At 36.3% G+C, this 15,052-nt stretch overlaps 2 protein-coding genes across 2 annotated transcripts; both read right to left on the bottom strand.

Moving 5' to 3' along the window:
- Positions 1-1,105: 1,105 nt before the first annotated feature.
- On the bottom strand, positions 1,106-3,784 carry LOC122085202 (GDSL esterase/lipase At2g30310-like). Its single transcript, XM_042653674.1, has 3 exons — positions 2,795-3,784; positions 1,971-2,238; positions 1,106-1,391 (listed from the first exon to the last, which is right to left on the bottom strand). Exons 1-3 carry the CDS (start codon positions 3,422-3,424, stop codon positions 1,198-1,200), a joined length of 1,092 nt encoding a protein of 363 aa, XP_042509608.1. The 5' UTR covers positions 3,425-3,784; the 3' UTR covers positions 1,106-1,197.
- Positions 3,785-3,935: 151 nt separating this feature from the next.
- Positions 3,936-9,381, bottom strand: LOC122085203 (GDSL esterase/lipase At2g30310-like). Its single transcript, XM_042653675.1, has 3 exons — positions 8,719-9,381; positions 7,672-7,939; positions 3,936-4,287 (listed from the first exon to the last, which is right to left on the bottom strand). The coding sequence occupies exons 1-3, from the start codon at positions 9,337-9,339 to the stop codon at positions 4,094-4,096; spliced, it is 1,083 nt and encodes a 360-aa protein (XP_042509609.1). The 5' UTR covers positions 9,340-9,381; the 3' UTR covers positions 3,936-4,093.
- Positions 9,382-15,052: the final 5,671 nt, after the last annotated feature.

Genomic DNA, 15,052 nt, shown 5'->3' with positions numbered 1-15,052 from the left:
TACAATAGAATTTTATGTGCATCTTGTTGTAAAAAATAGGGTTACAAATTTTTTTTTTTTTTCACACCAACCTTGGTTACAACAAGATTTTCCGTGCATTTCTTTTGTCATCAAATTGGTAAAGTGAAAAGTTGTAACCTTCTTTTGATTATCAATTGTCTTATTCTAAAAAATTATATAACGTAAGTAAAATAGTTTTCCAAGATAATTTAAAATTAAATTGTCATTATTATACCATTATGAAAGAGACACTTTTTAAATAAGCACGTGAAACAACATGTGGGGGAAAATATCATTACTTGGTCGCACACCCCTATACCCAGAGGTGGTAGCAAAAAGACTACCCTACCCCCTAGTTGGATGCCTATTTGCCTCCCTTGATTGGTCCCCATGCTAAAGCAATGGCCACATGACCAAGTAACGATTTCAAGTCATAGAAACTGTGTTATACAAAAGAGTAAAAAGTAAGATTATGACTTTTTTGGTACCAACCTTGATTACAACTTACAATAGGATTTCGTCTCTTTGGAGATATCCGATTATTTGGAACTTATAACAAGATTTCCCCTTTTTTTTCTTCTAAGAGGGGGCTAAATCTTGTCATTTTGTAAACCTACTCGAATAATATGAAATTTTTAATAGGGGAAATGAATGCTCCATGTTCACATGATCTCTACTCCCAAACACAATGGACTGCAAAATGATGCCCTCACCCCTGTGAAATCCAAGAAAACCACCCTGTGTTGATGCTTACGTGAATCTCCTCTTTGGTCCCCACATGGGCGTAGGGGCCAAGCGTTCAAGGAGTTTTTTTTTTCCTTTTTTAATAAAGATATAATGATAAATCATTTTCAAATTATTTTAAAAACCCTTTTTTATTCCTACATGAAAAAAAAAAAAATCGTCAAACGAAAATTTCATGTTCTTATTTCACCATTTTATTGACAAGAAAGATGCACCATTTGAAATGTATAATTTTTTTTTCTTAAGATAGTTGAAACTTGAAAACAAATGAGCAAAAGAGAGACCGAGATTTATTGTTAAATAATTGACCACTATACCTCTTGAAAAAGGATTACAACATAAGATCCAACCAGACAAGAACTAGGCCTCTAATTTCCCACCGATGCTGCTAATTCTATATTGCAGCTCAAATGTTTGCCTTAATTAAGAGAAATAGAATTAAGTGATTGTTAATTAGGACAAGAAGCTGGGAAGAGCATTCTCCATTACAAATTGGGATATAACTCGGTAGGCTTCTTCCCCAGGATGAATAGAGTCCCAAAACAGATATTGGGATGCATTGGCACATGGTTTTGTGAATGCGTTACAAATAGGTCCTGCTTCTAGCAATCCACTTCCACAGCACCCTTTCTTTGTTTCCACAAATCCTGCCACAAGACATTCATACCCCTCAATGATATTGTAACATGCATGTACAACTGCAATATCTGTGCCAAGTGGCTAAAATAAATTTAGTTCATGGTATTTATCGTCGTCTATATCGATATATATCAATCATATCAGTTCATATCAGATAGATATAGAATCAAAAACCATTTTTAGAAAAAAAAAAAAATTACAACCTACTTGGCCTCTGTAGATTTGTATGAATCATGTATGAATATCAATCACATCTAATACTAATTCCTAAAACCATGGTGGCTGACTCTAGTTCTATCAAACTCACTCTTTTTTTTTTTTAATCTTATTCAAAATTTTGTGAAAACATCATTTGCAGTGAGTGCGGCGGTGCGATGAGCATCGGATGGTTGAGACGACTTCGGGGCATGTGCCCAAATACTCTCAACCACCTGATGCTTACTACACCACCGCACTCACTGCAAAGAATAGCCGTTCCAAAATTTTAAACTCACTCTTTTCATATATTGAATAAAATAATTTGTTTTTTGGTGAACATTAAATAGTGATTATTAAACTGTATTAAAATAAATAAATAAGGGAGTTACCGTATTTCTGAGGGTGGTCGATCATGTCAATGAAAGGGTCATAGATGTTGAGGTACACCACTTTAACTCCTGGATTGGAATCTTGTATTTTTTTCAATAGTCTCACGAGCTTGAAATTATAAACGCGAGCATCTCTATTCTCCTTTTCAAGGCACCCTCGACTAGATTCTGTAAGATTTAATGACTGTTCTGTGATCTGGAAAGGCAAACACCCGAATGGAGGAACACCAGCAACCAAGAACTTCCGACATCCCAAGGATATCAATTTCTACAAATTTTTTGGGACAAAACGTTAGAATGGATTTTTTTTTCCAAGCAGAAGGTGGAAGTAAATAATAATCCGACGGTGTCCATTGATGATGTGAGATGGGTTGGAGGATGCAGCCGTATGGAGAAGATCCGGACTCGACGTGGAGACTTAAAATACTTAGGCACCCTCACCCTCTCTTCGAGGAACAACAAGAAAATATATAATTAGCGACCGTTTTTCTTTCTGTTACCAAAAACTAGTTTCAGTTGTTAAAAATAAACACGACGGTATTTTAAGGATGAATTCTACTTAAATCAAAGTTTTAAAATTTGGGATAGATCTCAACCAATATCGATCAGGATCTGACTGAATCAGATGAATTTAAACCCCCCCCCCCTTTTTTTTTTTAATTGGTGTTTTGGACCATTTACCCTTATACCTTACGGGGAGGGGGGATCAATATTAGAGATACCAATCCGATCCAAGCATCCTGACTATGAACTAAGCTTTAACAATTAGTATCATAATCAAGGTTAGAGAAGAGATTGTTGGGTTATGAACAAATAGAGATTACCTTAATAAAGTCTTGCAACTTTCCTTGTAAGAAATCTTGATAGCCATAAACATCATACTCTAACTTCCTTGATGGTATATCATAGAAGCTGAAGAGGAAGTCATTGGATCCAGCACTAATCGTAACCAAGGCATCATTAATTATTTGTTTAGCCTCTATTGGTCCTACTATCAAATTAAGCCTCAAGAGATACTCCTCGAATAACAATAGTTGTCTTGACACTGGTATCACATTTGATACCACTGATGTTAGATCATCATAACCTGATCCTGCTGAAGCAAAATTGGCTCCAGTTTTGAGTTCTTCATTAGATAGATGTGGGTCTAAGAAAGGTGGTACAAGATCTTTGATTCCTAAGGCAGAGGCTACTAGATCAGGAACAAGTTTTCCATCAGAAAACCTTCCAGTTGCTACATGACCAGGGAATTCTCTACCATAAGGGGCATGGTTGGCCCTAAATATTGTTGGGATGAAGTTGTTATTTCCAGTATCCACAGTCGAATCCCCAAAAATTAAAATGGCTGAGAATTTTGGTAGGTTGTGGGCAGTGCATGAGTGTAGCAGCAAGAGAACAAAGAAGAAGGAGAAGGAGAAGAAGGAGGAGGAAGAAGAAGAAGAAGAAGAGACCATGGTTTGGGTGAGAGAGTTAGTGATTTCTATGTCATTTGTACTATCCTTATAAGTTGTTATAACAAGACTAGTAATAGTAATGAGCAGGAATTACAAGTTGTGTAACAGTACAAGAACAGGGAAGCTAAGAGATATGCATGGGCTACCATTCAATATGGTTATGGGTGCATGGCTGGTATCCTTTACAATGATGTGTAACTGAAAGGAGTTTTAATTTCTTTATTTTTTATTTTATTTTATTTATTTATTTTTGGTGGGTGGTGAGGGAGTGGGGAGTAGGGAACAACTTTGAACTTGTCGGATTTTGCAGTTTTAGCTTCAAGGATAAACCCTAGTTACACAGCAACACCTAATCTATGTAACAGACCATATCCATATTGCTTGACTTTTATTTCACATGGTTTCTAAAATTGGATCGGTATCAAGACTGATTCAATACCTATCTACTGCCACAACTCAAGGGTTAAAATATAATAAAAATTGATTTTCATATATCAATGGAAACAGATCCTTGTCTTAATAAATTAAATTAAAGCAACCAGACTCACCCTTTAAAAAAGTATGACTTCTGTTTTTTTAAAGATAATTGAAACTTTAAAACAATTGGGCAATACAACATTAAATCCAACATTGCCTTAATTAAGAGAAGTAGAATTAAGTGAGTGTTAATTAGGACAAGAACCTAGGAAGAGCATTGTCCACTACGAATTGGGATATGACTCTGTAGGCGACTTCACCAGGATGAATAGAGTCCCAAAACAGATACTGAGATGCATTGGCACATGGTGGTGTGAGTCGATTACAAAGAGGTCCTGATTCTAGCAATCCACTTCCACAGCACCCTTTTTTTGTTTCCACAAATCCTGCCATAAGACATCCATACCCATAATGATATTGCAATATGTACCACTGCATGACATGTGCCAAGTGGCTAACATTGATTTAGTTTATGGTATTGATCATCATCAATATTGATATGTATTAGACAGATACTAGAAAAAATTATATGCTAGTAAAAAAATACTAGGTCCATATCATATCGAAAGATTTATAAGTTTGATATGATATCAATCACATTCGATACCAATTCCTAAAACCATGATGGCTAACCACCTTGATCTCTGTAAGGATAGAAGTTTGGATCTATCAATGAATGATCACATATGCCACATACTCAAATTTTGAGTGGTAATAATTACTAAGCTATGACCCATTTTAGTGGTAAGATTGTAATCATATATATTAAACATGAAACTCGTGATTTCTTTTTGTAATATATATTTTTTTTTTTTACAATAATACAAATATTATAAATATTAAGGCAGCCCAAATATGTACCACGTTATTAATAAAATGGGTTTACATTTTATGAACAGTTAGACTGTAAAATATTTTGTTCACATGTAAAATTTCAGTCTAAATAAATTTTTTTCTTATGTTAAATAAACGTTTGAAAATTTAGGGTTATAGTAAAAAAGCACAGTAATGATTAGGGTACCATTAACGTGTATAAGCATAAATGAGAATAAATGCCAATATAATGGAGATCAGTATTTATTGAATTAGCTTTTAGATTTGATAGGTAGGTATTCTAAACCATATGTATTTTCCATTTAATGATCAAATTATCATATCATCATCTACATGGCACAATGATATTGGACTGTTTTGATAAATTTATCAAAGCTGATTGTTCAAAATAGGTTTTTGTCTTTTCTTAATAGGATAATCAACCATCAAACAATAACATAGTGCTAATTAGACTCCTTTTTTTAGATAATCATTTGTTATCCACAGCTGGTTGACTTGCTTGTCAACTAGAATTAGGGTTTGCAAATCCAGTCGTCACATAACAAGACACCATTGTCATATTTTGTACATGGGCCACAAGTTAAGCCATGCTTGTCAACTAGTATTAGGATTTGGGAATCTAGTCATCACATAACAAGACACCATTGTCATATTTTGTAAATGGGCCACTAGTTAAGCATGCTAAAAATTATTGTTTTCTTTTTGTTGCTGTTTCTTGCTTTACTTTAGTATTATTTATGCATGATTCCTAAGGATTCCAACCCTAAGAATTGTTTCAAGGTTGTTGGATCATAGTTAGTTAGGAAGTTAAACTATACTTGGGGGCAGGGGTTGGTTAGGAAGTTAATCTATAATTAGAGACAAGGGGGCCAAAAAAAAAAAGGAATTTTTGAAACATTTTACCCTTAAACCGTACCAGTGAATCAATCAATACCAATTCATTTCAAGTGATTTTGATCGATTTGATTCGATTTTTAAAATCAAGCTTAAGAAGAGAGTTATTTAAACAAGCTGTATAGAGGAGTGCATCAATGTGGTGTGATACTATATTAGTATCATATATTGGAGGGCAACGAAGTCATTATGTGAGGAAGAGAGAGATACGCATAGTTATTATAAAAAATAAATAAATAAAAATAAAGAGATGGGCATACACTTTACACCAGCAGCTCATAGAGCCTTTTCCCATACTATTATTAAGAATAACTTCACTCGAAGGACCCACCGCTGGATGGATTTAGGGGTGTCAATAAATCGCGCTAGACTGGTCTTGATCGGACCCAATCGGGCCAGGTAGGCCTATACCCATGCATCATGACCTGCCTATTTAAGAAATGGGTCGGTCTCGATCAAGTTCCGAACTTTAATTGGGCTTCTACTAATCAGGCCTTAAATGGGTTTTAATTGTCTTAGATTTCAGGAACTTTAGTATATTTATTAAATAATTAACAATTTATAAAATACTTTACATTTAATTACATTTGATAATTGGCAAAAAATATTAACATATACCTTATTCTAAAAAAAAAATTAAAAAAATTAAATCAAATCAAATCAAAATATACATATAAACGGTCATACTAAACGTGTCGGGCTTGTAATCAGTCTAGCCAGCCAGAAGCCCATTGGACTTACACCGTCCATCGGGAACGATAAATTATAAAGGGGTCAGGCTTGAGCTTGGCACGTTTATCAATTGAATGAGTCTCGATTAGGCCTGAAATTGGCACCCTTAGGATTTTAGTTCAATTTCAAAAATTTATGGATAATATCAGATCAAATCTATTGGTCTTAAATTTTAATGGTTGATTTAAGCCTCTTTCAGAGATCAGTAGAATTACAGAACTCTTGTTGATTGTTTGGATTAAAAATTATTTTTCCAGTGTGTTACTGTTCCTTAACCACTAATTTATGGCAAATTTTTTGTGAAATCTTTTGGCTGGTTATCATTAATTTCCTGGAGGGCTTTGGGTTAGGAATAATATTCAAGAATTATTTGAATAATTTATGGTCTGAGTTTCAGTGGTGTTACTACAGTGGTAGATTTTGTAGTTTCTAGTTATGTATGGGTCTGGTTTTCATACATATTTGATGGCTGAAGTGTTAACCATGATTGCACACTCATATGAAAGTAGAATAGCATGTCCTCCAATAATTGCCATGTGGTAATTCAGATGGGTAGATATTTTGTAGTGGTAGACTCGAGGAACTCTATTTACTTAAGTTTCAACCTAATCTGAGTTTGCATGTCTAGTGACAAAATAAGGAAATGAAAAATCAATCATAGATCACCAAGGGATAATAGGGGATGCATATATGCAAGTACATGGAAGGGTATGCCTTCGTATGGAAGTATGAGAGGATACATTGAATCTCAGGTTAAATTTGGCATAATCCTTATCATTTCCTAAATATTCAATGGTTAGAATTTTCAAATCACCATTTCATAGAAAAAAACACAGGACATTGGTGATTTACTTTCGGGTGAAGGCATGCTGTAATATTTAATCAGATATCTAAATAGAGTCAAATTAGAGTAATAGAGAAGCAGATGAGCAGGTAGATCATGTAATGGGTAGGACCCGAGTCAGATCCATGATAGTATAGATCCCCACGATGCCAGCTCAAAATTGAAATAACACACCCCCACCCGAAACATTGTAACTTGCCCCTTAAGAACCTAAATACCACCCCTATTGGACAGGGTCATCTTTTCCAGCCCCTTCCTTCGCTTGAAACTGCACACACGTGTCAAAGGGAATTTACTCCCATAAAAATTATATTCTTACTAGTTGCATGTTAAACTTATTGTTGGGAATCGGACCCACCTAGCTCTCTCCAAATTGCAAATTAATGAAGGCTTAATTAGAGTCTTCCTTTAGAGATTAGAGTCATGATTAAACTGTATCAAAATAGAAGGGGTTGAGAGTTCTCACCATATTTTTGAGGGTGGTTGACCATGTCCATTAGAGGGTCGTAGATGTTGAGGTACACCAATTTGCTTCCTTGACCCGATTCTTGTAGTTGTTTCACTAGTCGCATAAGCTTGGAATTATAAAGGCGAGCATCTTCATTCTCTTCCTCAACACACACTCGGCTAGAATCTGTAATATTTATTGACTGTGCTGTGATCTGGATAGGCAAACACCCAAATGGAGGAACTCCAGCTACCAAGAATTTCCGACATCCCATATCCAACAGTTTCTACAGTTGATTTTGGGGAAAGGATTGTGTTAGAGCAAACACCGAGAAAAATACGAAAATGAACAGACAATAGATTCGCACAGCACAGAAATTTAACGAGGTTCAAACACAGGTGTGGTGTGCTACGTCCTCGGGCGAAGAAGAAGATGTTTCACTATGCAAAAGAGAGATTACACCCAAGCAGTGGCGAGAAAACTCGCCTTAAACCCTAGCTCGAAAAACCCCCAAAGTACATTGACAATACTTGACAAGACGATAGTACATTATATACTCCAAGTCGCGGGTCAACCCGTCGGGTCGCAGTCAATCCAGTCGAATCATACCGTGGGATCGGCCTAACCCCTCTACTTCCATCACAGATCTCAAAAAACTTTCCATTCGGATCGCTACCAAAATATGTAGGAGCTGATCATTCTTCAAAACGGTTGAAGAATTTGAGACAAAACTTAAACAGATTGTAATAAGCATGCATGTGTTGCCGGGATTTAATATAAAAGGGGGAAATAATAATCTCATATCGGACGTGAATAGTCCAATGCGAAAACTTCTAGGTACTAAGACACCCTCTCCTTAAAGCTAGCTTTAAGAATGAGTTCTACCCAAGTCTTAAAAAGTAGTATGAGAGCTCGTGTGGAAGAGGAGATTGTTGGGGATCCACGCAAAATGCATGTAGTTACTTGGGCACCCTCTCCTTAAGGCTAGCTCTTAAAGAAAAGAGAGAGAGAGAGAGAGAGAGAGAGAGAGAGAGAGAGAGAGAGAGAGAGAGAGAGAGAGATTACCTGAATTAAGTCTTGCAGCTTTCCTAGTATAAAATCTTCATACCCAGCAACATCGAACTGTTGCTTCCTTGTTGGTAAATCATAGTAGTTCAAGAGGAAGTCATTGGATCCTGCACTAATGACAACCAAGGCACCACTAACAATTTTTTGAGCATCTTGTTCTCCTACTACCTTATTAAGCCTCTTGATATACTCCACAAAGTACAATAATTGTTGTGGCACTGGTATCACCCTTGATGCTATTGTGGTCAGTTTATCAAAACCTGATCCTGCTGAAGCGAAACTGACTCCAGTTCGGAGTTCTTCATCAGATAGAGACGGGTGTAGAAATGGTGGTACAAGCTCTTTGATTCCCAAGGCAGAAGTCACTATATCGGGAACAAGTTTTCCATCAGAAAATCTCCCAGTTGAAATTTGACCAGGGAATTCTCTACCATAAGGGTAATGATTTCCCTTAAATGGTGTTGAGATGAAGTTGTTATTGCCAGTATCCACAGTTGAATCACCAAAAACCAAAATAGCTGGGAATTTTGGCATGGCCGAGGCACTGCATGAGTGGAGAAAGACAACTAAGAAGAAGAAGGAGAAGGAGAAGGAGAAGGAGAAGGAGGAAGAAGCCATGGTCTAGAACTGAAAGGAGTTTTAATTTCTTCTTTAGATGACTTTATAAGGAATTTTTTTCCCTTGGAAGTTCACCGATAATGTTGAAACGTTGGAAAAGTGGATTTTGGTTTCTTACATTTCTTATCAAAATAGAACATATATATATATTTTTTTACCCTAAATTCCTAGTATCATGTCAATGCTGATGATCTACTCTGATCCACATTGGAAGGTAAGACTATTTTACTAGAACAAAAGTATATGTTGATTTAGAATTAATCATTGATCAAAGATAAATTGAGGTTTATAACTCTTAATCCATTAAACCTATCTACCATAAATTTTTCTTTTTTGGTAGTAAGGGTCTCGTAATTTTAGTTATTTATAGGGAAATTTACATAGACCTCCCCTGTGTTAAGCCCGATGATACTCATAGGTCATAGCATTCACAAAGGTTTTGAAAATTACAACCGTCTCCTTTAATCTAATAGTGTTAAGTTAAAAATTGAAATGACAGTTTTGAACCCTAATACATTTATTAAAAATTCCATAATCATCCCCCCGGCAAGCACCAACTCCTCACCGGTGACCTTCAAGTTCTGCTAATGACACGCCCCTTTGAAAATGAAATTCAACAGGGAAAATTTGGGAGAAAAAATACATTTTTTTTAAGGATAAATCTGTCATTTTATATAGGAATTGTATAACCCCAAGGGGTTAGCGTAATTGGCTTAGAAGAGACACGGTACTCCGCCTCAGAAGCGAGGTCTTGTGATCAAACCTTCATCGCTGCATGTAACTTCTTGGGGCCATTGCAAGAGAGTTTCTGTCTCTGACCCGGTCTTGTGTAAGCGATATCATAAAAAAATATATATATAAGAATTGAATTAAACAGTTTCATAATCTTAATTATTTATAAGGTTACAATCTTTTTACAACCAACCTTCGTTACAACAAGATTTTTCATTATCACCACACAAAAAAAATCTATTCATATTTCAATTGGAAAAACATCCACTTCTACACAATAAATTAAAGTAAAGCAAACAAAAAAAAGTGGTACCACTTTTAATGGTTGCTCATCTACAATGAGTACAATCCCACATTACTCAAAATGGTGACCCATGCGACATTACTCAAAAGGTAAGGTGACCCATGCGTATATAAGAAGTGTAAGTGAATAAGGAAACCAGAAATGGTGATCCATGCGTTGAGAAGAAATTTAAGTGCCTTTTCTTTAATTCCACTTAGTTCCTTTTGCGAGATAGTTAAGTGACCTACTTAGAAAACCATGTCCCTCATTTTGCTGTTAACTACTAGTTTGAGACTCTGAGGTTGCAAACCCAATTGATTTTTAATTTGGAAGGGTGTATGGTACGTAATGGCCAAAAGTTCGCAACTAAGGACCCGATGGGTCAAGGCGTTTCAAGCAGTGGTTATCCGTCTACTCTAATAATGGTCTTTGTACTATTTTATACTAGTAAACTTTCGTGTAAATTCACCTATGAACATTTGTTAAGGGAGAGAAAGAGACCACATTTGCTTGAAGCATAAAAATTAATCTTGACTAAGGGTGTCAATTTCAAATCGAAACTAACTACCGAATTAACTGGATCTCATCGAATCGAATTTATTCGGTTCAAATTCGGTTTGAGTATGTGAGTATGCTCCTCGGTTCAGCTCGGTTTTGGTTCAAGGTATAAGAACCGTCAGATCGAACCAAAATCGAATCGAATTGCTCTTAAAACCAAAAAAAAAAAAAAAAACTCGTATCATTATGAGAGATTTTTTAGGTGGTAAGTGTTTTTTTGCAATTTATCATCACATATATACATGTTAAGATAATTTTGGAGTTAGTAATGGTCAAAAGGCCCATAATTTGTGTCCATTATGGCCTTTGGTCCATCATAGTCATGGTTCAAAAGTAGAATCGTTTTCATAAGTGAATTAAAACCTAGGTAAAAAATCGAATAAAATTGCATATCATAACCTAATTGGAATCAAAACCGAACTGAGCCAAATTGAATCAGCTTGAGTATCTAAATACGAAATCGAGTCGGTTCTGTGTTTGGCTTTGATCCACCTTATCATCACTAGGAACTAAACCGAATAACCGGAACCGAGCCAATTGACACCCTTATTCTTGCCTTGTATTGTATCGTTTTGACATCCGAACCATTGAAAATAAAGATTATTAAAATAAACCTATGCTTATTGTTGAAAGAGAAGTCTCGAAATAAAACAATTATTTCTGTCAGGTATCTTAGATTTTATGTAGAATCTAGTTATATAGTGGGTTATTCATATTCCTTTTGATCCCCCATCTCTTAATTTTGGATGTTCCCTCTACTCCTTAATGATTGGGTAGTTTGCTGATATGGGTCCTCATGAGGCTTGTAGTGTTTCTTTCTAGTCTCTATACATTTTTTTTTTTCCTTTCTTAACAATAAAATTGATTTAATTATAAAAGAAAATAATAATATTGGAAGCCCAAAGAAATCTATGCATCTATACCACATGTAGAAAAAAGAAATCCCTCCCTCCATCTATAGAGGTGTTTCCTAATACTCCAGACCTCAAACAACAGTCTCAAGGAACAAATGAAGTCTAAAAAATTGTAAGATTTGTCCTTAACCTGGACTGTCTACCGAGAAATGCATGGCGCTACCACAAAGGGTAGATAGTTTTTTATTGGAATATTTTGCCATTGATCCAGAGAGTCGTGATGTCTGACAGAGAGAGGTGGAGGCATTTGCAGTTTGAATGAGGGACGTGTACATTGGGAAGAGAAAATGAGAGTAAAATTTCTGTTTTGAATAGCAATATTCATATTTTTATATAATGGTCGTATGATAGTATAATATGATATCGTGTAGTTCTGGCCCAACTAGTCACATGGGGGCACTAAATACTCCCGTGTAAGTGGTCCCAAGGAAATAAAAGGAGGAAAACTCAGAACCATACGCTTCCTAAGGCAAAAGTCTCTTGTCAACTCGACTACCCCCTTGGGGTTAACAATACTTCAGACATAATATATCAAACTTGAGGTACTGCCAATAAGGAGAAGCACCTCTCCACGTGGTGGTGGCTGCCAGTGGCGGTAGTGTATTGGTCTAAGTCCTAGGGAAAGGTTGCATGTTCGACTTTTTTTATCAGATTCTTATGTGCACAACTACATGAATGTATCAAACTTTGTGAAGCTAACTTCTCAGTTAGAGCTTAAGCAAATTTCTTGAATTTTTAGACTTTCTGCTGCAGCATTTATTCTCATGTAGAGGATTTTTTATTTTTTTTGGGTAAAATTCTCATGTAGAGGATTTGAACCTTATAGTCATGTGACTTGTTACACTTGATAAAGGTATCCATAATATTTTGCGACTCAGCAACCCTAAATAAAGGGAGTTGATATGGATTTCGATCTGTGATAGTTTTTCAATGAGGGAATAATACATATTTAATCCTCTCATGAGAACACCTCTGTATATTAGTTCTTTAGAGAAGCATTTCAGAAATGGGGATGATTTTTATATGACAAAGTCTCTGTCATTCAGACAAACTCTTTAACTTAAACCATCAAACCTTACTATCTTTCTAATTTTTGGACAAAGGATTTGGTTTCCACCCGCGTGCCTAGGTATCTAAGTATCTCATCCGGGATCATGGGATGGATAGTTAAATTGCGAGTGGGGCGGGGCGGGGCGGGGCGGGGTTGGGATGTGGGTTTGGGAGAAGGAAGAATGAGGAGGGAAAGATTGTTAGAGAGAGAGAGAGAGAGAGAGAGAGAAAGAGTGGGTTGTACACCTAACAACATGTTGCTGCCAAAAATCCATATGAGCTGATCCTGCGCAAGCACAGAAGGCAGAGGTCCGGAGGTTTATCTGGGATTAGTCCTCCGATGCCCAAGTTAGAGATCGGCCGCACAGTTTTTCACAAGGGTAATGGTGGGGGTCTTTTTTGCTTACCTTCCTTCCTCCTCTCGGACCCTCTCTTATAGTCCTTAGGGTTTAGGGTTTCTCTTTTTCTTGGAGGAGTCCTCCTCGGGTCTACCTCCTTTCCTTTTCGAGTCCTACCCGGATACATTCTATCCCCTTCGTAGGGAATATTCTCTTCACGCGGTTGGCACGGTCGGAATCCTTGCAGCCTCTAAAAGGTGGGTGGCACGTGTCCTTTCCTTAGATACCACGTGTTCTTATCCTGTTGGGCAATCAATTTGGCTGTATCACAACATGTGCAGCCTTTTCCCATAATATTTTTTAGGACGATGTTCTCTATCTGAAGTGTAGTGTAAGCTAGCTTCCCTGTATTTATTTCTTTCATCCTTTCTTCTAAAATGACCTATTTATCCCTTGGGTGATTCCTTTTCAAGAGTAGTTGTTGTGTGTTTCCTACTGCATAGGCTACACTTCCAATAGAAACATTCTCCTCTCTTTTCACTTTGAATCCATTGTTATCCAGATATTAACACCATCAAGGAATGCCTCTCTATGAAACTAATAGATAGGGTTGGAGTAAAGAACTAATAAATAGAGATATTTTATTTTTTACGGTTCAACCAATGGGAGAGCTCTGATGGGAGGGGAATAAAGGACTTTTCCAAGGGGACGAGAAGAGAGATAGACACATATTTGGTTATACCACTAACATACCCAGCCTTTTCCCCGATGGAAGTGTTACGAAGATGATTCTGGATATAGGTTTGTCTGAATGACACATCTAGAGATGTATTTTGAAAATTAAAACCCAACTTCCTTTTACACTTGTCTTATTAATAGCACAACTAAAATTCGCGGTAAGAATAGTATTCCATAAAAAAAAAAATTGTAATCCCTCCCAAATGATGTTAATTTGCAGAAAGCAAACATGAGGGTTTTAAATGTAAAATAAAATCCCCTTCCTAATTTATGTCATCTTCTTCCATTGAAAACCGGTACCAGGTCCCACTTCATTGTCTTCCTCTATCCATTCTTAGTTTCAAATATGATTGCTTCGGGCTCCAATAACCTTTTTTTTTTTTCTAATCCTCCAGTAACTAATCTACTACTTTGTATTTACTATTTTAGAAGAGAGAAAAAGAACTATAAAACCAAATGTTATAAATTCTAGTACAGATATTAGACTGTATCCTGTAATCTAAAAGCAATAGCAACTAGCTAGAAACCATAAGTAAGATCTTCCCCAATTGATTCAATATTTATAGACATAAATTTAGTCATAAGATTTAAACATCTAATATCAGATGAACATGCTCCTGTGGCCAACCATCACGTTTCTTTTTTGATACCTAAGGTATCCGGATCTTTGATCCAACTAATCCTTGGGGTCACTGTGATACTGCTTACAAAGGACCGGGTCAGTCCAAGATGGCAATTCTTGTGCGGTAGCCCCAAGAAATTAGGTGCAGTAGCAAAGGTTTGATCACGGGACCTCGCTTCTTGAGGCGGAGTACCGTGTCCTCTCCAAACCAACCATCACGTTGATGGTAGCCCATCTATACGAAAACTCCTCTATAGAATTGATCAAAATCTCTACTGCTTCGAACTCATCTGCAACTCCTCAGTACTAGTCCTTAGAGGAGTCCTCTGACTTGTGCATCATGGACAGAGCCTAAAATACCAAAATACACATATTCCCCAAACAAAGCTATTCTACAACAAAATAATAGCAACCCATCTAGCCATAGAAGTAAATGATCAAAATAACCATGAGAAATTACATCTAGATGAATCGTATA

Source organism: Macadamia integrifolia, chromosome 7 (assembly GCF_013358625.1).
Source record: "Macadamia integrifolia cultivar HAES 741 chromosome 7, SCU_Mint_v3, whole genome shotgun sequence".
Classification (NCBI taxonomy): domain Eukaryota; kingdom Viridiplantae; phylum Streptophyta; class Magnoliopsida; order Proteales; family Proteaceae; genus Macadamia; species Macadamia integrifolia.
Note: the sequence above shows the minus strand (reverse complement) of the source record. Positions and strands in the feature narration are given on the sequence as shown.